General features: G+C 39.1%; 2 protein-coding genes across 2 annotated transcripts in view; both read left to right on the plus strand.

Moving 5' to 3' along the window:
* LOC128381500 (zinc finger protein 385C-like) overlaps window positions 1-10,802 on the plus strand; it is a 38,983-nt gene extending 28,181 nt beyond the window's left edge. Inside the window, exons 2-8 of the mRNA XM_053341524.1 lie at window positions 1,085-1,239; window positions 2,859-2,966; window positions 7,144-7,333; window positions 8,712-9,089; window positions 9,170-9,372; window positions 9,637-9,735; window positions 10,486-10,802. Of these exons, the coding sequence (XP_053197499.1) occupies window positions 1,085-1,239; window positions 2,859-2,966; window positions 7,144-7,333; window positions 8,712-9,089; window positions 9,170-9,372; window positions 9,637-9,735; window positions 10,486-10,716 (1,364 nt within the window). The 3' untranslated portion in view covers window positions 10,717-10,802. The remainder of the gene's footprint in view (window positions 1-1,084; window positions 1,240-2,858; window positions 2,967-7,143; window positions 7,334-8,711; window positions 9,090-9,169; window positions 9,373-9,636; window positions 9,736-10,485) is intronic.
* Window positions 10,803-14,731: 3,929 nt separating this feature from the next.
* LOC128381411 (dnaJ homolog subfamily C member 7-like) lies at window positions 14,732-22,533 on the plus strand. The gene is made up of 14 exons (XM_053341422.1): window positions 14,732-14,819; window positions 16,709-16,797; window positions 17,168-17,292; window positions 17,438-17,551; window positions 17,693-17,767; window positions 18,854-18,972; window positions 19,053-19,206; window positions 19,498-19,662; window positions 19,801-19,892; window positions 19,981-20,054; window positions 20,161-20,307; window positions 20,420-20,584; window positions 21,546-21,626; window positions 21,710-22,533. Exons 1-14 carry the CDS (start codon window positions 14,749-14,751, stop codon window positions 21,745-21,747), a joined length of 1,509 nt encoding a protein of 502 aa, XP_053197397.1. The 5' UTR covers window positions 14,732-14,748; the 3' UTR covers window positions 21,748-22,533.
* The last annotated feature ends 396 nt before the right edge of the window (window positions 22,534-22,929 follow it).

Genomic DNA, 22,929 nt, shown 5'->3' on the forward strand with positions numbered 1-22,929 from the left:
CATGAGTTTCACAGCCACCGTAGGTAAGCTAAATCCTAAACACTGGTCATTCAAAACAACCATAAATTTTTATTACATATGAGGGTAAGCTCTGTCTTTCAGGTGGAAAAATGTATTACAAATACCTCATATGATACTGTAGAAGAAACAAAATGAAAAGCCTGGTTTCCTATTTTGTTTGATTTAGACAAACACAACATGCAGACATAAAGGACAAAACAGACCTGTAACTTACTTTGATTTTAACTTCAGTGTTCATTTACACATAACCTTTTACTCTTTGCAACCTGACTTTCAGCATACCGGCATCTGCCTACATTCTGTAATCACCATCTCTTATGCATTGTGCATCCTAATGCCAGCGCTCTAATGTTTACTTTGGGTCCAGACAAAGGTCAAAGCCTCCGTACTCTTTAAAGCATGAGCAGTCTGAAAGCATTTAGGCCAAACAAAATTAAGTGATGAGACGAGAGAGGTCATGCAAAAGGAGAGTTTGAAGCACAATGTGATGCTGTATTTGCTGTGGGATTCTTTTTTCTTTCTTTTTTAAAGGCTGTAGAGGTTAAGTAAGATATGCAAGAAGACAGAAAATTGATAAAAGAGAAAGGTGAAATTCAAGACAAAAAAACCCCACGTATGTAAAACATTAATAAAGACAGTCTGTCAGTCTCTTTAGACCACAAACATCAGCCCATTGCCATTTTCTCCTCATGTTAAAAGACCCATTAGCAGGGCAAGAGAAATAACAAAAACACACGCCAGTTCTTTGTTTAAAGGCCAGAGATATTTGTCAAGATAAACTATGGACTAATAAAGCAGGAAAAGGCCACACAAAGCCTCTCATCATTTATCCTCTGCTACTATTGATGTCATTAAAGCTTTACAGACTGAATCATTCACAGATTTTATGCTGTGTGCATAATTTCTTTGTGTACAAGGATGTGCAGCTTTAACGGTCAAAAATGAAACACGGTGACAACTGTCTCTCCAGAAATCCACAAATGTGTTTTAAATGTAATGAAGAAGGAGTTTAAGTAAAAATTAAAAAAAACTGTTCTCATACTTGCTCATGTGTTTATCCTAGGTGCGCTGTCCCAGAGCCAGGTCCACCCGCTCCTGGGCTCCCTGCCTCTGCCAGGTCCACCCCTCCAGCCGCAGACTCATGCCCATTTGGAGCACTTCCTGCCGCTCAGGATCAACAGCTCCTCGCCGCTCAGCCTTTTCCCCAATTTCAACACGGTGAGACAGAACATTTCCCATATGCACACATTACACTTGATGGACACTTAGAGATTTCATTGCTAACCAGAACCTAAAAATATTTTCCCCAAACTCAAAGCAAGTTAGTAAATAAATATATGAGTAAGTGCACATAAACATTGCAACATAACTCTGTATTGGCAGGTACCAAGCATTTAATTCCTTGAATCAGGTGCAAAAATATGATCCGAGGCATCCCCAAATATAACACTTTTCTCCCACATACACACACCTTTTGTCTGGCTCTAAATGATAAAGCAGCAGACTTTCACAGTCTACATTTAGCATTAACTCCTAATAAGACAAGTCAAGGCAAAGTGCTAAATGTATCAGGCATGTGGGAGGCTGAGAGAAGATTCCCGTCTGGCACCTAAAGCTAAAAATATGACATGAAAAACACAGCTGTACTGTAGGGACTAAAACACATGAACAGAAGTGATCAGAAAATATTATTTAAAAACTGAATTCAGGGCTGTAATTAAAAAACAAATAACTTTTACTGTGATAAATATACTCAGCATGCGTCCATTCACTGTTAAAAAATAAGTGTATGATTCTTCAAAAGTTTTGTATAGGTGTAGCATAGAGTTTTGGCTCTCTTGACCACTGAAATCGACATTTATTGTAACATAACAGAGCAATAATTGATTTAATCACAGGTTGTTTCAGTGCAAAATCTCTAATTTTATTAAATCAGAAAAATTAAATCAACACTGACAAAATGCTCTTCACTCACCTGAAATATGGTGGTAATATGAAATTGTGTTGCACATCTGTACTCTTTAAGGCCTATGCATAAAATCTGATAATTAAAATTTAAAAAATGAAGGCCTTGCTATCACGCCAGAGAAACAATATGTTCTATCTCAATTTTACAGTGCTCAAACCTGCTACTCAAACACAGCAGGCCTTCACTGAAATAAATTAATTCAATGGGACATCGCAGACATTTTCCAACCAGAATCAGAATCAGCTTTATTAGCCAAGTATGTTCATGCATACAAGGAATTTGACACCAGTTTCTAGTTTCTCTCAAATGAACTCACACACAACAGTCTTAAGAAAGATACACAAGGACAACAAGCCGAACAAAGATAACTAAACTTAAACCTATCACTGTTATAAGCTAATGGGTGGGAAAATAGATAGTATGGAAAGTTGAAAGCAGTCTGAAATGAATGATACATATACACGGTATTGCACATTTTTTATTTTAAAGTAAAATAAGTGTATCATTTGTAGGTACAGTGGGTATTATATTGTTGCAGGGTTCTGTTCTTCAAGGTGATGGCAAGAGGAAAGAAGCTGTTCCTGTGTCTGCTAATTTTGGTGCCCAGTGCTCTATGTTGCCTTCCAGAGAAGAGAAATTGAAACAGGTTATGTCCAGGCTGTTAGGGGTCTGCAGGGATTTACCACTAATAACATTTTTCATATTAGTGCAGAAATAATTTTGTGAATTTGAAGGAATATTGTCTTTCTCATATTGCATATTTAGACTACTCTCTATATAACAACGTTTCCTGCTTTTCTACTAATGTGTTTGTGTGTGTGTGTGTGTGTGTGTGTGTGTGTGTGTGTGTGTGTGTGTGTGTGTGCAGATGGACCCGGTGCAGAAAGCAGTGATCAACCACACCTTTGGTGTAGCTCTACCCAAGAAGAAACCCATCATCTCCTGTAACATCTGTCACCTGCGCTTCAACTCCACTGTAAGTCAGACACTCATTCATCCCTGTTTACTGATACTCACCAATACAGTGTGTGTGCGTATGTGTGTGCGATATGTATGTTAGAGTTTTCCTCTAGGAAATTGTAGGTGTCAAAAGTTCAAAGACACGATTTATTGTTAGTACACTGCATGAAGGTGGAAAGCAACCTTTGACTCCCTCAGCTCTTATCTGCCTGTTTGTTTTCTGCAGGATATAGTCGTTAGTCATCAAACTGTGATGCATATTTAATATGATAAAGTGAAAGGAATGTTAAATTGGCACTATCTCAGTTTACTCTCTTGATGTTTGCTAAAAGCAGGTATCTGTATACAAAGATGAGAGTTCATTATTTAAAACATGGATGTATTTATCTTAAGTTCACCCTTTGCAGTTAAGTATCCACGTACATATCACACATTTAATATCTTTGCATCCCATTGAACTCAAAACAATCCTGAAGTAGACTTTTCTTCTTATCTGTCCAATCAGTATATTTCTACCTCTTCCATTTTTCTGCTTGCTCAGTAGGTTCTGAGAGGAAACCATTCAGCTAGTCCTGTTGCTTTTTTTCCCTCCTTATCGCACCTCCCCATTCATATTAATTTGGCTCCCTTTCCTATGGAGTTCGTTTATACATATTTGCATTTATATTGTGAGGAGGAACCTGGTGGAATGACAATGATTCTTCTTTGTGTGAACTGTGAAACTTGAAGGAAGTAGGACACTGGCTCAAGCCCATTATTTTACTTTACGTCCTCATCTGTTTCCTTCTCTCTCTCTCTGTCTCTCACTCTCTCTCTTTCTCTCACTCTGTCTGCTCTTTACTTTTGAACGAACAGTGATGTTTTCGGGAGTCTGTTTGCTAGCTAACAGGCTCTCTCCTCCTCCCTCTGTGCTACCTGCAGCTGAGATGAGAGTGCTGGTTGACCCAGGAGGTGGATACCAGGTTGCAGGCAGGTACCAGGTCCCAACAAGGGGCAGCAACGACCGGCTGGAATTTGCACTCCACAAAGAAAATCGATTAAAGGAATAGTTCCGAATATTTGAAGTCTATGTGTGTTTTATCCTCACTGCTTGTGTAGATACAGTAGGTTTTATTTTTATATCCATCTACCCTTATTGTTCATATTGGACATGCAGCTTCAGCTTCCCATCCAGAGTTCAACTCAGTTCAACTAGTACAACAAAGCAATTAACCATTGAACTTACAACACAAATCAGCCCCTAACTGCCTTCTGGGTCATTGAAGTGCTGCTTAGATTGAGGACAAGAGACAGCACAGGCCAACACATAATCAAGCCTTGATAGTAACAGAAGAGACAGCGCAGTATCTTTTGTATCACTAGGGAAGGGCATGAGTGCATTTTGCTAGAGGCTCATCAGGTTGGTCTCATGAGGACGCAATCCTCCATTTTGATGTGTTGATGGAAACCCACAGAAAATGAATACACAACTCATCACAATGTGACATCCAATAAGTTTACACGATTGTTGCTGTCACACAGTCTGAAGAAGCCTTAAGGTGATAACATGGCAGTTCTGAGTTTACAGCTTGTTGTGCTGTCCCCAAGTGGCAGAAAAATTAGTTAATGCAGGTTCAAGTAATAACTAAAATTCACATTGATGTACTGCTATAATGTCAGGTTCAGTTTGGCTGAGCAGTGGATTGCTTTCACACACTGGATGATGATGTGGATTTGTCCCTAATAGAAAGAAAAGCTGAAAATGTTTGTCCACTTTGATAAAGATGGATGAATGAAAATAAAACCTATTACAGTACATAACCGGTGTGTATAAAATAAGAAATAGACTAGAAAAATTCCAAAATATTCCTTTAAGATTGCTAAACTCACTGAAAACGCATGAAAGATTCAAGCCTGAAGGATCACATGCAACTGATTCTGATTTTGCTTCTCTTTTGTGGAGGGCAGAGTTTGCTCACTGTGTATGAAGCGTTTGGGCATCAGTGGTGTCAGACTGTATAAAGCTGCTTGAATCAAGGTCAACAGAGGCCAAGCAGTACTGACAGTCTCCTTCACTTGTTTTTACTGAGGATATTTGTTTTGTCATGCTGGGACTCTTATTCCAGGTGTTTTTCTTTAACAAGTTACTATGGTGGAACATAGTAAACTCATACTACACTGGCATGCCAGATAGTATGCAGATGGGAGCAGATTCATCCCTCTGAGTCACTTGAAAATCACGCTGAATGGTTAGTGTGCACTGACATTCAACGTAGCCAAAGGGGTCATATACCCTTTGTTCAGCCCTGTATTCACCACACACTTCTACCCACTGTGGTGCCCTTTTTGTTTGTGTAACAGGCCAAGCTTTTGGCAAAGTGTTGATGGGAAGACTTCACTTTATGAGCACAGTCACTGAAAGATCTCTTCTGCACACTATGAATTTGAATGTGCTTAATCAGTGGCTGCACCGTGCACAGCGTGTGCCTGGAAAATTGTATCGATAATTTGAGCAATGACAAATTATCTTGCCAGATATTTGAAGTCTTTTGACACTGTTCCTAACTCAGACTCTGTTGGAAGTGCTTGTGTGTCTTTCATATACAGAAAAGCACTAGTGTGGCAAAAATATATGCACTTAAACAGTAAGGCTGGTTACATTGGTAAATAAGGTTTATCCAAAGAATCCCATAAAAAGACCAAAGCTGTTATACATTAGTCAGTCCATATTCCTTCTACCTTGTCTGTGGCACTCAGCCATGAACCGTGTCATTTTAACTTACGATAAATATTTAAAAATGTATCACAATTAAAAAAAGGGTTTATTTACAAAACAGCTGGACACTGGCATTTTTTTTTTGCAAATTTTACACAGGAATAAATATAGGCTACTATTGTTGGGGATTATTTTCAGTGGTTGATTATTGCACATTTGGAGCTGCAGTGAGTATTTACAGCAACAGCATGGCATATGTGGAATTGATTAAAGATAAATTACAGTGTCCATGTTCCTCGTGATGAAAGAACTTGTCATCTAGTGGAACAAAGAGGCTCACTGATGTGATCAATGAAATAAGATATACAATTCCTTTGCCACAGACAGTAATTTTTAGTATCCATTCATTGTTTTTTTTGGTCATTTCATGGGATTTGCTAAATGTTAAAAATATATAAAAATATCAACACACCTATCCTTTAAAACTTAAGTTTGTTCTGAACACTTTATGTCTTGGATAGTTAGCAATTTGAACTCTTCTCCAAGAGTATGTAGTTTAATTTATTTATTTCTCTGTTAAAAGAGTTCTACAATGTCTACAAAGATGCATAGCAGTAATGATATTGTCTGTCATACATAACAATACTGTGCGTACGATTACATTTAGGAAATCTGACATTTGTCAATGGTGACTCACTAGCTTTTACTTGAGGTTTCAACTGCTTCTCACAGTCTTCATCCACAGATTGAGTTTGCTAAGTTGTCAGAAAATATCGTATACATTTAGTGTTTATTGTCATAGAAAATTAAAGACAATAATAAACAAAATGTTTTATTTTATTACTGTTTGTGCACTCCTTAAACTAAGTAGTGCATATGAAATGTCTGTGTTGTATGGAAATATTAATGTGTGTGTGGATTATAAGATAAATGTGTTTTGCTTCAGTTGTTTTGTTTCACCGTCGGTGCCCTTCTATTTGCTGTAAACTGATCTTCCTTTGTAGAGCGAGTTTTGCTTTATCTACAATCGTCCAGAGCCATTTTGCAATCTCAAATTTGCATGTGTCTGTTGTCACACTGCCACAAATTTGTTTTCTCTCACAAAGGAAGGCTCAGAGGTCATTTCAGCATAACGGATACGGGTCATATTGTGTCAGAGTGAATCAGTGGAAGGACGAGCCAATGAGCTCTGAGGATTGTCATGAGATGCCATGAGTCCAACTGATGTTCATTTGTGCACAACATGGCAATGATGATCAAAATGGTGACGTGACTTTTACTCCGAGTCAAATGTTCACTTGCATAATTTTTCCCCAACTCCACGGAAGCATGTGAAACCAAAGAGATGGAACAGATGGAAAGATTACAGTTTACTGATTTCATGCTGCCCTTCAGTAATATAATCATGTCAGTGATTCTTTTCATGGACTTTGAACTGACTATCCTCTCTGCTTGTTCTGCTCATGTGTGCATATTTGTGCGTGTGTGTCATGGCCAGACCCAGGCAGAGGCCCATTACAAGGGTCACAAACATGCTCGCAAGCTGAAGGCCTTGGAGACCCAGAGGAACCGCCAGAAGAATGGACACAGTCCATCCACAACAGGGAAAGACAGAGACAGAGAGAAAGAGAGGGGGATGATGGGAGGAGGAGTGATTCCAGCAGATGCACATTTAAAAGACATAACAGGTATAAATCTTTCTTTTTTTTTTTAAAGGAGCCCCTTTCTCCATCCTCTTAGTAATTAGTGATAATTGGAGAGACGTAAGCACTAAAGCTTGGTAGCTGCCACTCAGCTAGCTAATTACCAGCTATTACCTGTCCTGCTATCATTGGCTCTGTCAGATGGGTAATTACTCCAGTCAAGCAAATACATTCTGCAAGATGAGAGATGCCATCTGAAGAGTGATGTAATGCTGTTTCTTTCTTTGCGTTTGGTTGCAAATCAACAGCAACTCAACACAACTCCCACGTGCAGGTTCTTTTTTTATTTTTAGTGAAATGTGTTTTGATTTTGCCAATAGTCATGTCATCAGCTTTGGATAGTTGTGGGAAAAGTCCCACAAGTAAAAGTCATGGGTGCCTATGTGTTGTCATGTGAGTAGATTAAGCAGCAGTGAATGAAAAGAATAGAGAGCTGGGGGCATGGAGACCAGCCCATATTACTGTGCAGAGGCCTATAGCTATCAGCAGTGGCTAATTATCAATATATAATAATATATTATCTAATTATCAAGTATCACATTTGTTGCTGATTTATGTCTGGTCAATTAGTTAAATAAGCAATTGTATCAACTCTAATGATAAATGAAATGTATCTTTTTTTTTTACATTCATACATTATTGAAATTAGCTAGACATGTTGTTTTGGTACTATTTTGGTGAAGAATATGGTCTTCGAAAATTACATGACATCAGTGTCCTTAATTAACAGTGGTTACAAACCAGATTTTACACTGTAGCTATTGATATTCAGCAACATTGCCCACAAAAAAGCCTATGTAACACCTGTTCTCTATTTGCTCCATTTCAGTCATTTGTCTTTCAACTTCTCATTGTGTGACTAAAAATTTCACCATCTTCTTTTGTATACTCTGTCTAGCTTCCCTTTTCATTATTGATCTACCCTCCCCCTCCCATTTTATTCCTGCACCTATCAATTTCCCTCCATCCACATAATGATAAGCTTGTTACATCCAGCGGTTGCCATGGTTGTTGATTGATGTCGCAGAGGGAGCTTCAGCAGAAGCAGTGAACACGACAGAGAGACAGAGGGGAAGAGGAAGAATGATTGAGGAGCAGAAAAAAAGAAAAGATATAAAAATTAAAGAGTGATGATAGAGCAAAAAAGAAGAAAAATAAGAAGATGAGGAAAATGAATAGCATGGTTTGATAGTAGACAAATGGGGAAAATGACAGGTTGGACAAAAAGACTGATAAGAAAAGAAAAGAAAGAGGTCACACCTCTCTTGCTGAAAGGTTGCATTAATCAAAAAATGGTATAACTTGATTGTATTGAATTAATGTATCATGCATTTAATATCTTTCTTCATATGTCTGTGCTCAGGCCCAAGCACCTCTTCCCAGCCTGCTCAACAACAACTAGAAAATGGCCAAGGGAGTTCACTGGCACCCACTCCTCCCTCACAGCCTCCATCTACGGACTCCCCCTCACCCCACTCTCCTCTGCTGTCCCCGCAATTCTCCCCTAGCTCTCAGCTTTCTGATTTAACTTCAGATGGTCCGCCAGTGGACAATGCTGACAGTCCGGGCCCCAGCTCTGCACCACACCCTGACCCCCAGGGGAGCTCCACTGGAGGTGAGGAGGAGGTGGTGAAGGTGGAGGAGGCTAAGGAGGCCAAGAACAACAAAAAACAACAGCTCCACTGTCCCACGTGCAAAGTGACGGTGAATTCCAGCTCCCAGCTGGAAGCTCACTGTAGTGGTATGTACTACAATATTACTGTACTATAGTTAACTCTTGTAAGCCACTTGCAAATTCTGACATTTGATCGTCTGAATCAGGCTCCAAGCACAAACAGATGCTGGACGGTGAGAACAGCAGCCAGTCACAACGCAGGGTCAAGATGACGTCATCGCCCAGGCCCACCTGCCGGATGAAGCAGCGAATGGGCAGCAAGACCAGAGCGGTTGTGGGTTTAAGCAGCCAGCCCTTTCACTGTGAACTGTGCCAGGTGTCCGTCAACTCTGAGACACAGCTGAAACAGGTGGGTGGGACTTCTGCTCAACCTCCACTAGATCTGGCATTGGAACTCCCTGTGTGATGAAAGATAATTGGCTTGATACTTGTTTGTATTTTGTAGGGTGAAATAACATTATCCATATATTTTTAGTGAAAAAGGCAGTTACTTTTTATCAAAATAAGTCTAGCCTTAGTGTTCTATGGGATAAACTACCCAGCTGTTTGGTTCTGTGGTTTGTTACTTTCAGCTTTCGTGACTGAATCTCTGCATATCCTTGTCCCCTTTTAGCACATGAACAGCAGGAGACACAAAGAGCGCTTGGCCGGGAAGCCTGTCAAAGCAAAGTTCACCCCCTATAATAAACTGCAGCCTAGCGCTATCTTAGCGGTAAGAATATCTCACACGCACACACACACACACACACACACACACACACACACACACACACACACACACACACACACACACACACACACACACACACAGTTGTGTTTCCATCACTTCAGAGAACATTACATTGACTTACATTAATTTACCCTAACTATCACCATGCCTAACCCTAGCCTTAACCCTAAACCAAATCTTCACCTTAAAATGTAATGATTTAAGTTATGATTTGCTTCTTGTTCCCCAAAGAGAGGCAAGTCCCCACATGTGACAGTAAACAGACTTCTGATCCCACAAGAAGAACACCTGGACCACATTTGACTGCTTTTATTTGTGTTCACATAGCACGTAGTCATTAACATAAAACACAGTACAAACAAGTTAAACGCATACTCACTAGATGCAAATGGTAAGCTGTGACTAGCACCTGTCACCATATTTGCAAGTCCTATTGATGCCAAGTGGTAAATGAGTGCTTCAAAGTGTTATGTGAGAAAGATGTGCTATTTTGAAATGAGTGCCTTGTTTAAACTCAAGATCTGAGACACTTCAGAAATTAGCTTATTAGTTACCTTAAGTTTACAATAAAAACAAAGAATGAACAGCATTTCTCTTCTGAAATAAGAGAGATGGAGTAGATATTTTGTGATATACTAAGACTTTCATATTTACAGTCTGAACAATTTGAACTTTTTATATTTTTAAATGCATTTTTTAGACTTTGAATATGACTGTTTTCTTCTGCTTCAGACTAAAGTGGCCCTGCAGAAGCAGCTGTCCAAGGCCCTGCCGGCAGGGTTCCTGACCAGCCCTCTCAATCCAGCTGCTTTGTGCACTATGGCATCTGGACCACTGGCACTACGGTTGCCGCAGGGTCCCACAGCCATCATCCAGGGCCCCCTGATCAGCCCCACACTCTTCAGGCCTGCCCCAGGACCTCTGAGGGCCACGCATGCACCCATTATCTTCTCTCCTTACTAGCAATGAGTCATGCTAAACCAGAGGACCTGAGATTGGACCTAACCTATTGCCAAAGCTGGACCAGGAGAGGACTTTAGCATAGTGAGAACAAAGCATAGGATCCTGTGACTGACACCAAGACTCAATACAATGACAGCAATTGAGCAGCATATGAGCATGTCAAGTTTGGCATGTTCAGGTCAAAAGAACAGTATGCACAATCCCCTGGTGTGTATTGAGATTTCAACGCAGAGTCTCACCCTCAGAATGGAAGGAGCATCGCTCAGCTGTTTCCTCTTGACAAACTGTTGAGTGCATGTTCCCTGGGGTTTGGACCCCTCTGGAAGCCATAATGACAAGTATCTTTTCATGTTATTTATAAGACTATAATAGACAAAACACTGGGGTGTGTAAATGTTATGTAAGTGTTTGTTGCCAACAGTTTTTCAACTTGAGAGGTTTCTCTGGGAGAAAAGATACACAACTTCATTTCTGCTTTAGTTTCCATAATTACTTCTAAATAGAGGAAATCCACATTGTGTTACTCACTCATGAAACTGGTTACTTCCATGTAGCCCCTCTTATGAAAAACAAAGGTCATCTTAACAAATGTCAGCCAAGTTATAAAGCGATTTCTTTATAACTTATTTTAGATACATTCTGTCTGTTTTTCTCTCTCTATCCAGTGAGGTGACAATCAACCACCACCTTAATATGATGCCAAGAATATTCACTATATGGAGATAAACTACTTTTAATTTTACAAATGAGATAGTTTAATATAAAGTTTTAAGAGATGAAACATGTATTTCTTTGACATGAGCCATTAAAATAAACTATTCAGGTGTTGTTGGGATGAATATGTTTTGCACAGCTTGATACTGTTTGTGCAATTTTAAGAGGCAGGCTGATGTGTGCTGTTTCCCAAAAGTGAGATGACTTAGCCTCAAGTATTTAATGTGTCTTTGATGTTATGAAACCTGTCATTTTTTTATGGAGTTGTATTAAAAAGAGTACATTATTTAAGATTAGAAATGCCCCCTCCCCCCACACACACACCTGATTGTGCTGAATCATCCCAAGCAATATGTATTTTTGAGGTGTCACCCGGTAAAATTAATGACTTGTGTAACTGTGCATCAATTGCAATAATGTAAATTATAATGTGCTAAATGTGGATACTGTATTCTATATGAACTTATAAATAGTACTGTTTTTTACATCATTGTGGTTGTTTCTATAGTAGTATAGAAAAATAAGTTTCCTCTACCATTCATAGTTTTATTTTGAATACAACTATATTCATATGTTAAGTGAGGCACTTAGCATATGAATATAGTTGTGGACAAGAACTCCTGCTCTTATTTCAAATTTTGAAAAAATAAATACATTTTGTGCAATATGAAATGTATCATAGGCATCTTAAATTATACAAAATAGTTTCAAGCAACAAAGACAAGAATTGTAATTGCATGTGTGGTGAATCACTGAACCCATCAAGATTTGAAGACACTGAAATTCTCAACAACTGTACACTCCCTCTGCTGGTGCCCTACAGTAACTACAGTTACAAGTACTACTGCTGGTGTTAGGCGTCATCACACACCTAAAAGATAAGGAAACACAGAAATAACTAATATTACACGTTGACACAATAAAATATTAAACACAAAATCAACTATGAAACTATAGTTAATTTCCAAAGGACCAAAAAGGAGCAACTTCATTGTCATATTAGATGTAAATATTGGTAATTTCTCATGCATGTCATACAGTAGAACTCATTATTTCTTAAACTGATAACAGTAATGTAACAACTCATAGATCTGGGATTATATGGATTGTATGGCATATGTGTACTGGACTGGGCTGGTTCTGGATGAAAGGCCAGGAGGCGGCAGCTGCGAGTTGATGATGCCCTGGTGCCCTCTAGTGGTAGGTCAGTGTTATTAACCAACACATTTTGGTACCCTGCAGTCTGGCATCTGCTGGTGAGGTAGTCCATATTTCAGGCCACAAGGCCATGGTCTACATGCATCATTGTGAAATTCTCACCAAGTCTGAGTGGCTGGGTGGTCAAAGATCATAGATCAAAGAACGTGACTCTCATGGTGCAGTGCAGCCTCTCCAGGTGTGTGTAGGCTCTGTGGAGCACGCATATAATGGCACCATCCACACCAATGTTTTCCTGGTATGCAAAGACCTTTATGACGTGTGACGTCAGAGTTACCGCTCTGCTGAGATCATGGGGGTTGGGGTGATCAAATGGGTTGAATAACAGGTTCAGCTTGTCTGCATGTTGCAGTGTCTCCTAAACAGCAGTGCGTTACTGTTTGTTATCTTTTTTACACCCCCACCCACCAACACACACAGACACACATACACCTTCCTGGAGCTGTCTGATAAAGACGTTTAGGACTGTGTTGCTTATTTACAAATTCCACACATTCCACAGTTACCTTTACCAACAATACCATATCTGATTCTTATTGATGTTTAATTCTAGCATCATTTTAAGATGAGATTATTTATCTTATTATTTGAATCAAAAAACTAATCAAATTATTTTAAGATAGACTTGATATTTAATGAACATATAGCCTTTTAAAATCTCCTCCAGGCATGTTTTAAATGACTCTTCTTTGGATTTGTGTCTAATATGGTTTTCCCACAAAAAAAAAATCAATTGTCTTCCTTAAAATTAGATCTACTCCTAGTCCCTAATTAAAAATAAAGACATCTATAAATATGTAAGTATATTTCATTTCAGCGGTTTAACTGTTGGACACCAGGTCTCCTACTCCACAGTAAAGTGAATTCTCAGTGTATGTGCACTACAGGCTTCATGTTTCCATATCACACTTGTGTAAGTTGAATATTGGAAACAATAAAAAGTAATTTTAAAAAACAACACACACACACACATCCCAATACATTGGGTGCTGGATCAAAAAATACCTCCAGAGTTGAGTAGAGGGATTTGCACACAAAGTAGCAAACCAAGTTGAAAAGTGGACCACTACTGGCTTCCAAACTATTTGAGATGACACAAATCGTGATCGTAGGTCCACCCTTAAGACTGGATTTTTAATAAGCAGGAAACAGCCTTCAAGTGTTAAACTCTGCACATACATCATTCAGCACAGTGAAGCTCAAACATTCAACAGTAGTAAAACACTTTTTTTGAGTGGAGGACTTTAAGGAAAGAACTACAGATGAGGTTGGCTTACATTAGGAGGTTGGTTAAGAAATAGTACCACAATACCCACTGGTTGTTTTTATTTATCTATTGCAATAATATTTTTTGAATAAAAATGGTAATTTATTTATATATCTATTTGTCAGGGAACATGTACAATTGACAGTAATCTGAAAAGATGCATTGCACCAGAGTATAGCCATTGGTTAGTTTCCCTCTGCAGTCCCTTTAAGGACTACAAACACTAGAAAGGGAGACAGACATACTTACATCAGGTAGGGCAGGGTGGGTAGATACACATCAGGAAGGGTAGAAAAAACATAGATTAGTAGACGCAAAATAACACAAAACAAATCAGATAGCATGACACAAAATTAAAATAATAAAATAAAATAGGAATCATAATTTATTTTATTTGATGCTGGCACCCATGGTTCCTTAGAATACTTTTTTTTTTGCTTTGATTTTGAAATTCGTGCATGTATGTGGTATTTGTTTTGTCTGCTTTGAGAAGATTACATGTCTTTGTTCCACTTTCTTTTTCTTTTCAGCAGTGGCCTAGTTTCTGGTCATGTCTACATGGTAATCCTAGATTTGCGAAAGATCTCGCGAGAGTGATCTTTTTCACGCAAATCATCATCTGTCCTGATCAAAGCGTTTTTATTTTGTGCTTAAATGTAACCACACGTCATAAAACATAATTATTTTTGAAGACAGACAGAAAACGCGAACAATGAAGGAACAACAACGTACTAATCTCGCGAGAGCAGGTCCAGGGTTACCATCCTATGACCTAAAAAAGAGAGAGAGCTATCGGAAGTGACGTCAGTTCGAGATCGCCCTTTCCAGAAAAAATGGCAGCTGTTGACATCGACGTGCCGGTGGATACGGACACCCTGATCTACAATCAGGATGACATGGAGCGGTAAACACATAGCTGTCTGCCGTGTTTTATTGTTCTTCGGTTATTGTTTTAAAAACAGCTCGAATTGTGTGACTGGATTCGAGAGGCCGTCATCCTAGAGGCTCCAGCCCGGACACATGCTAACCAAGCTAACGTTAGCTTTCTCCGGGGAAATGTGCATCTCACATTTTCACGGTTTTCCCTGAAATGCGTGTTGTTGGGATATTTTAGAAAGCGAATTATGGACTCGTAATACTTAAAATAAACCAAACGGAAAAATATTAAGCCAGCGTGTAGGTTCAATTTACCGACTTCTTGTCAAGATAACCGCGTAGAAACATACTCGGCTAAGATTTAGTTGAAACAAAAATGACCATATTTACCCTTAAGCTCACAGATTTTTGAAATCTAAACAAAGGACTTAAAGTATAAGCCATAGCCAACCTGGCAGGGTTTTTCTCCTTTCTAGAAAGTTTCAGATACGGCAGCTTAGTAGCTTTAGCTTAGCTTGTTTTACCGCTGAAAATACCATAATTATGAATGTGCCCAAACCTCCCGAAACATCTAAAACAGGTTCAGATATTCAAACAGAAAACGGATTTAACACAGCAACTTGTACTAGTTAAAGCAACAAATACATCCAGGGGTCGACAGTAAACGTATTTATGAGTAACTTATTATAAACATTACAGCTAGGTGTCCTGTCATGTAATGCAACGTGATCAAATACACTCAGGTCTCCCAAATAGGCAAAGATCACAGTGGTTTACTGCCAGTTAGACTGCATTTTATAGCATGTTCACTATTATTCACGTAAAATGTGTTAGGAAAATAGATTAAAGTGCGAACAATTGCTTTAACAATAAGGAAAAATTGATAATGTAAACACACTGGGTTGTGTTCATGTCACTTTAGCAGAAGAATGTCGACTTTGAGGTTGGTTTGATAAATAGCAAGTCAATCACTCTGAAAGATCAATTTTTAAATGTTTTTCTTGTTTTTAGATTTAAAATGTTTTACAGTGGGGCTGCAACTAACCATTATATTATATCAAATAGTCTGAGGATTATTTTCTCCATGAATGGTTTTATCTATAAAATGTCATTAAAAATGCCCAGTATAATTTCTTGGAGCCCAAGCTGATATCTTCACATCATCACATTTGCAAAGCTGTAATCAATAAGTTTGTAAAATGAGAGTAAGATGGTAATGGTGACATTACTGGACCGTGCACACATTTATAATCACTTTGGGAATCCTGATATGGAGGGAACAAGTTTAGGTCGCTTCTATACTGTTGCAATGCGAAATATTACCAAATGTCAATAATTGGTTTAGCTATTAAGACCAACCTGCAGGTCCTACTGGACTGTTTGTTTTATACACTTGCAAATTTAGATTAGTTATGCGTGGACCGAAGGCTGCAGCATGCTGAAAAACACCTACCGTGATGTCACTGATTGGGATGTGGCCTGAGTCGCAACATGTAGACTAAATGGTTTAAGGAGCTCAGGGAACAGCACAGCCAGCCTGGTGTAATTCAGCGCTGGTTTACCCTTTAAGACTTGGCATTTATGATAGGACTGAAGCAGGTGAATTTCATTGCTATGTTTAGTACTAGAGGTATCAGGACGGTGTGTACCCAGCTCTGCTGTCCCAGTTTCATGTGTAACGCATTACAGTTGATGATAAAGGTCTTTTTTAATTCAAACCTAGCCTAAGTGAGCTGACGGGCCTTTGAAGAGCACAAATCATCTTTTGTACATCATAACTCGAGGATGGCGTTTATTGGTTTATTGGTTTATTGCTGAAGAGTTTAATTCTTGTATATCGTATCAGTTTATGTCTGCTGTCATTGTATCAAGTTCCCGTTCGACCCTGACTCTGGTTTCTGTTTCTCCGCTCTCCAGTCAGGCCGAAGGCTTCAAAGAGCAAGGAAATGCATTCTACAGCAAGAAAGATTACTCCGAGGCTTTCAACTATTACACCAAGGCCATTGGTGAGATTACCACTAACTACTCTTTATCTGGTTATTTCAAACACCCATGAACCAAAACTCTCTTTGTACTCTCCTGTTAAACAGTGTTAATGATCTTCTGATGTCACACCTCATCTGGTTAATCCCAGTAACGTGTAATAGTCATTCAATGTACTGTAATCACAGCATCATGTTTTTTCACACACAAAAATTAACAGCCATAACTGAGTAGTGAAAACATGTTTCATGATATGGATTTTAGCTATAGATTGAATGATACTTTTATTATTGGTGATTGGGACCAGGTGCTAATCTCTGCTGTATCTGTAATCTGTAGCTACGTATCACTTTTCCTTTCGTGACGTGTTTTTTTTTCTCCTTTTATTTTAAGATGCATGTCCCAAAAATGCCAGTTATTATGGTAACAGGGCAGCCACCCTCATGATGCTCTGTCGCTTTCGTGAGGCCCTCGAAGATTCCCAGCAGGCTGTGCGACTGGATGACTGTTTCATGAAGGTCAGTTTCAATAGACTGTTGCCTCACTCTCAGCTTTGCACTCTGCTACTTGTCTCCAAAGTTTTGTTGCACTTGCAGATTAGGCAATTAATATCTATACTTAACAGTGTCCTAACAAGGAAGTGTGGCCTTTTTCTCTCCTCAGGGTCATCTACGTGAAGGCAAGTGCCACCTGTCTTTGGGAAATGCCAGGGCGGCCAGTCGCTGCTTTCAGAAGGTTCTGGAGATGGAGCCAAGCAATAGAGAGGCCCAGCAGGAGGTGTGGACCACCTGAATGTTTCACACTTCATTTAACCACAATAGAAAACAAACTTGCCAAACATACTGAACGCGGTGTTGTTGCTAAATTCTACTCCCATTGTAAAGATTGTACTCACACCTGATTGCTATTTAATTTCAGACTAAGAATGCAACAACGCTACTGGAGTACGAACGAATGGCGGAGTTTGGCTTTGAAAAGCGGGATTTCAGAAAGGTACTTTATGATTGAAGTTTTACTTGACCTTTTCCTGCATTAATTACTCAAGGACAAATGTATACAATTCACTGGAAAAAACTGTGAGAAAGATTTTCAGTCACCTGTCTTTTTAGTTGCATGTTAAATAGAAGAATTTCTTTAGTTGTGGATATTCTTTTTACATTTTGAGTGGCTTCTTTGACTGGAAAGCCAAAAACAATATTTAGATTTTGAAATGCTGTAATACTTTTTCCATTAGCCTCTTTGGCCACGCTGAATCAAATCATACCGCATTGATTTGCGTTTCCATTACCAGTTTAAACATGCTGACTTTTGCCAAGTCACGCCCGAGATGGGCCACCTCCAGAGTTGGGCCAAAGCATGCCCGACACACCTCCAAGCAGATTACAGTGATGCCTGGCCGATCGCAGCCAACCTGTGGCGACACCCATTTTCCCCTCTTCTACCCCTCAAACAAGATGTGTTTTGTGAAACTGAACTCATGTCTGTGATGGAGACCAGAGAGAAAGACGTTTTGAAAGTCTCTGTGCTTCCGCTCAGTTTTTTCGTAGCTTCTAACTGAATCTCTGTGGTTTCATGTTCAGTTTCTCTCCTGTGTTTCCGTTGGTTCTTTCAGATATCTGCTTTATTTATCTGCTTTTTATTTCCTCATAGCATTCAGCCATATGGGAGCAGTGTTAAGTTACTGCTGATGAAGACATTTCCTGCTGCTGCTTCATATTAAAAGCTTTCTGCTGACTAAGAGAAGGCTTTTATTGTGAAGAACATACAGGAAATTACAGAAATGTGCTTACCCACCATTTTACAGCCATGACTTTTACCATTAGTCACAGCAATGATGAATACAGCCCTTTGCCTTTAAGGCGAACGCATCATCATTTAAAGACATTACTTCATGTTGGTAGCTCTGATGTAATAGAGATGCAAATCCCTGTTATGCTGAACTGCTCCAAGTCATGCTAAGCCACACACAAATATGGAAGAGGCTTCTGACATTTGTTATTCTATCGTGTGTGAATGACTGAGTGTAACAAGTACACTCATGTTTTGCTATGTGGCTCTTGTGTTTTTGTCCTGATCTAGGTCGTGTACTGTATGGACCGGGCCTTAGCTCTGGCTTGCGCCTGCCACCGCTTCAAAATCCTCAAGGCGGAGTGTCTGGCTCTGCTGGGACGCTATCCAGAAGCCCAGTCTGTTGCAAGGTAAAAACAGTCAAACTATAGTGAAGTATGCTGTTTTTACAAGCTAGATTCTTCATAGCCATTCAAACTTTCTTTTCCAGTGATATCCTGCGAATGGATTCCACAAACGCAGACGCACTTTACGTTCGAGGCCTGTGTCTCTATTATGAGGACTGCATCGATAAAGCTGTACAGTTCTTTGTCCAGGCTCTGCGCATGGCACCTGACCATGAAAAGGCCCGGTTAGCCTGCAGGGTGAGTTTGAATGAGAAATTATCTGTTATGAAATCTTTAATGTTATACGATTGTGTACAGAATGTAATAACCCAAACTGTATGCAACATCTTGCCATAGATTGTGCTTTCTGTTGTGGTATGATAGAAATGACAACTGCTCTTTAAGGGAACTAAGTAATCCTTGGGTTCAGACATATGACAAGATTATCACAATAAATCCATGTTTGAAGATATTTAATTGTGTGTACATCTTTTTTTTTTTTTTGTAATCTTGAGTAAACTTGAGGACTTTTTTCTCTTTCTATATCAGAATGCCAAAGCCTTAAAAGCCAAGAAAGAGGAGGGCAATGGGGCGTTTAAGACCTGCAACTTTGAAGCTGCCTACCAGCTGTATACTGAGGCGCTGGGGATAGACCCCAACAACATCAAGACCAATGCCAAACTCTACTGCAACAGAGCCACAGCAGGAGCAAAGGTAAAAGGCAGCAAATGAGCATGTCTGAAATCGTATAATACTGACTGATTATTGCCTTTTTAAAAACAGAAACCATTATCAGTGTCCCTTCACCTTTTTATCTCCACTCACTGTCATTTACTTTTTCCTCATTAACAGCTGAAGAAACTTGATCAAGCCATTAACGACTGCACCAGTGCAATCAAACTAGACGACACTTACATCAAGGCCTACTTAAGAAGAGCTCAGTGGTATGTTATACATTGAGTACATTTCTGCTCATTTGTGTGTTTTATTGTTCAACGCTGCAGTTTTTGAGTGAGTCTTTGTCGCCTGTAGTTACATGGACACAGAGCAGTATGAAGAGGCTGTGCGGGACTATGAAAAAGTGTACCAGACAGAAAAAACATCAGGTATGGAGCCATCTTAGTTGTGACATATTTACCTGCCTGAACTTTTAGGATAGCTGGCCAGGCTTTCACACATTCTTATCACTCGCTTTTCATTATGTCACTGCAGACCACAAGCATCTGCTGAAGAATGCTCAGCTGGAGCTGAAGAAGAGCAAGAGGAAAGATTATTACAAAGTGCTGGGAATCGGCAAGAACGCCACAGAGGACGAGATCAAAAAAGCCTATCGCAAACGGGCCCTAATGCACCACCCAGGTAGCCCTGTTGGTCTCTTACACAGAGATTTTGATGATATTTGGTGGTTGTTTTTTTTTGTTATTATGTTGGGTCTCATTTAGAGAAAACTTACATTCTCACTGTCTCACAGATCGCCACAGTGCAGCGACTCCAGAGGTGCAAAAGGAGGAGGAAAAGAAATTCAAGGAGGTGGGTGAAGCCTTCACTGTGCTCTCCGACCCAAAGAAGAAGATCCGATATGACAATGGACACGACCTGGATGATGAGAGCGGTGGCGGCGGCTTTGATGGTGGAGGTAAAGTTTTTTTTCCCCTTTGATTCCTTGGCTGGATTTGTGTTCAACCTGCATCTGATTGGATAGGTGTGAATAGTAGGAACAAAGAGATCAACTGATTCATTGTGTATATAGAGTAAAACTTGTTTTACAGCCTTCAGTCTTTACACAATCTTCATCAACCTACTATATAAAACTTGGAGCCATGTGCTGTTCTATTTTGTCAGAATTATTTGCATATGTCAGCCAACATATTTATGTAAATTGTCATACGTCAAGTATGCTTTGTGCAAATATAATTGTGTTTTCCCATGCCAACTCTTTCCCTGCAATATTAAGAGATCTTCTGCCTCTGGGGGATGCTACAAATTTTAAAAGTTGTAGTATATTGAATACAACATTGTTTTTCTAAAATTACTGTTATGTTGATCTGGGGCAATATCCCAGTCACCATGTGAAATGTGTTTGGGATTAATGGCAGTGAGAAGGGTTTGTAGCCAAATCACCGTGTAAGCAAATTTGCTCTCCAGACTTCAAAAAATGACCACCAGTCTGTCCTAGAATATTCAACCTTTTTGTAGGTTTTTGGGGACAAAAGAGACTTTGCTTCATTGTAATGATTTCATCAACTTAAATATTTTGAAAATCTTAAAATGAATTCTCCAGAAACTGCAAAACATATGTGTAAATGCTACCCAATACAAATATTACTTTACAACAACTGTAACTACTGATCACCTGAACTGCACTTAGTATCAAAGTTATTATTTTTTTTAGTATTAGACAAGTGCATGATGATCTTTGCTTTAAAAAAAACAAACAAACCAGTTTTATCCTGGTGGCACTTGTGGAGAAAATGTATGTGAAATTTATGCATGTCAAAATGCTTCCGTTTTGATTATCAACGCCAAGATGTGTTATGTCTTTCTTTTCTTTTTCGTGAAGGTTAATCCCACTGTATTATCTGTTGCTTTCTCTCTAGATTTTGATGCAAACAACATCTTCAGGGCTTTCTTTGGTGGCCATGGTGGAGGTGGAGGATTTTCTTTTGATAACAATCAAGGTAGGTTTAGACATCCTAAAGTTTATTGAAACATGAGAAAACTGATCAACGAAGATGCTAACTATTTCCTTTTGTTTTTCCAGACTCTGGGCCCGGAAATTTCTTCTTCCAGTTTGGTTAAGGCGAACAAGGAGCATGTGGGAAAATGCAGCCCTGCAGTGGACAATATTAAGTTGGACCCATATTCACCTCGCAAGGCTCATACTCCCAAGTGTCTTGCGAAATCCCCCTAATGGTCTTTTTCCATAGGTTTTTGATTATTGCATTCACTCCTAAATTTATTCCTTATGTTGATGATATCAAACATTGGGGAGGATAATTAAGAGGCTTTCGTTATGGATTAACATTGTAGAAATTCTTTAAGACATCTTTTTTTTTTTTTTTTTAAGACGTTACTTTGGATCAGCTGACCAGAGCATGTCCTTATCGCCAAAATCGAAATTATACTTGATGAATCTACTCTTGTAAAACCGCCTCTACCTTCACTAAAGGTGATCAGTAGTAAGGAATGCATTGGAAATGTAAGTATCATGGTTGATTTAGAAGACATAACATGGTCTACCTTTTTATGGTTCACCCAGGACAGCATGTCTCTGTAGAGCAAGTGTCGACGAACTGTGAAAGTTCAATGTCAAAACTGACCTCAGGACAGCCTAACAAGGACAGCGCCTGTCTCTTGCGAGTGTGTGTCCAGGTTTTATTGGCTCACTTGCCAAATATAGAATCGACTTGCAGGGTTTTTGTTTCCTCTCCTTTTATCCACGCTGCATTGTATATTTGACTCGAATGTAAAGCCCTAATATGTCCATAAATTTTTCTTTTTCAGTCCTCCTTTGGTCTATTTATATTTATTGTACTGTATATTCTAAACTATATGCAGCCAGTGTTCATTGTCTTCCTCCTTTTTTATAAAAAAATCATTTGTAAATGTTTTCCTCACCATCCTCTTCGCTGTGTAAAACCTTTTCTGAAACAGGCCAAAATCTGAATACACTTACAGAAGTTTCCTCTATTGAAAGCAATTTGATAGTATATCCACTTCCACTCAGCACCGATCACACACCTGTACTGCTGTCCTGTTCAAATTCAAGTGGTGCCTTACCAAACTGAGTAGATTAATGAACCTCACAGTGAAACCTACTTAAAAAGCTGCAGAGCAAACCACTTCCTATTTGCAAACGCAACAGTTAACATTGGAAGCATGTTTTTTTTTGTGCTCTTTAATAGAAAAAAAAACATTTCTTGTCTGGCCAGAACACACAATTCAGTTTTGGAAGTGAATTCTGCATCCTGTCAAACATGA

This window comes from Scomber japonicus, chromosome 20, assembly GCF_027409825.1.
Source record: "Scomber japonicus isolate fScoJap1 chromosome 20, fScoJap1.pri, whole genome shotgun sequence".
Classification (NCBI taxonomy): Eukaryota; Metazoa; Chordata; class Actinopteri; order Scombriformes; family Scombridae; genus Scomber; species Scomber japonicus.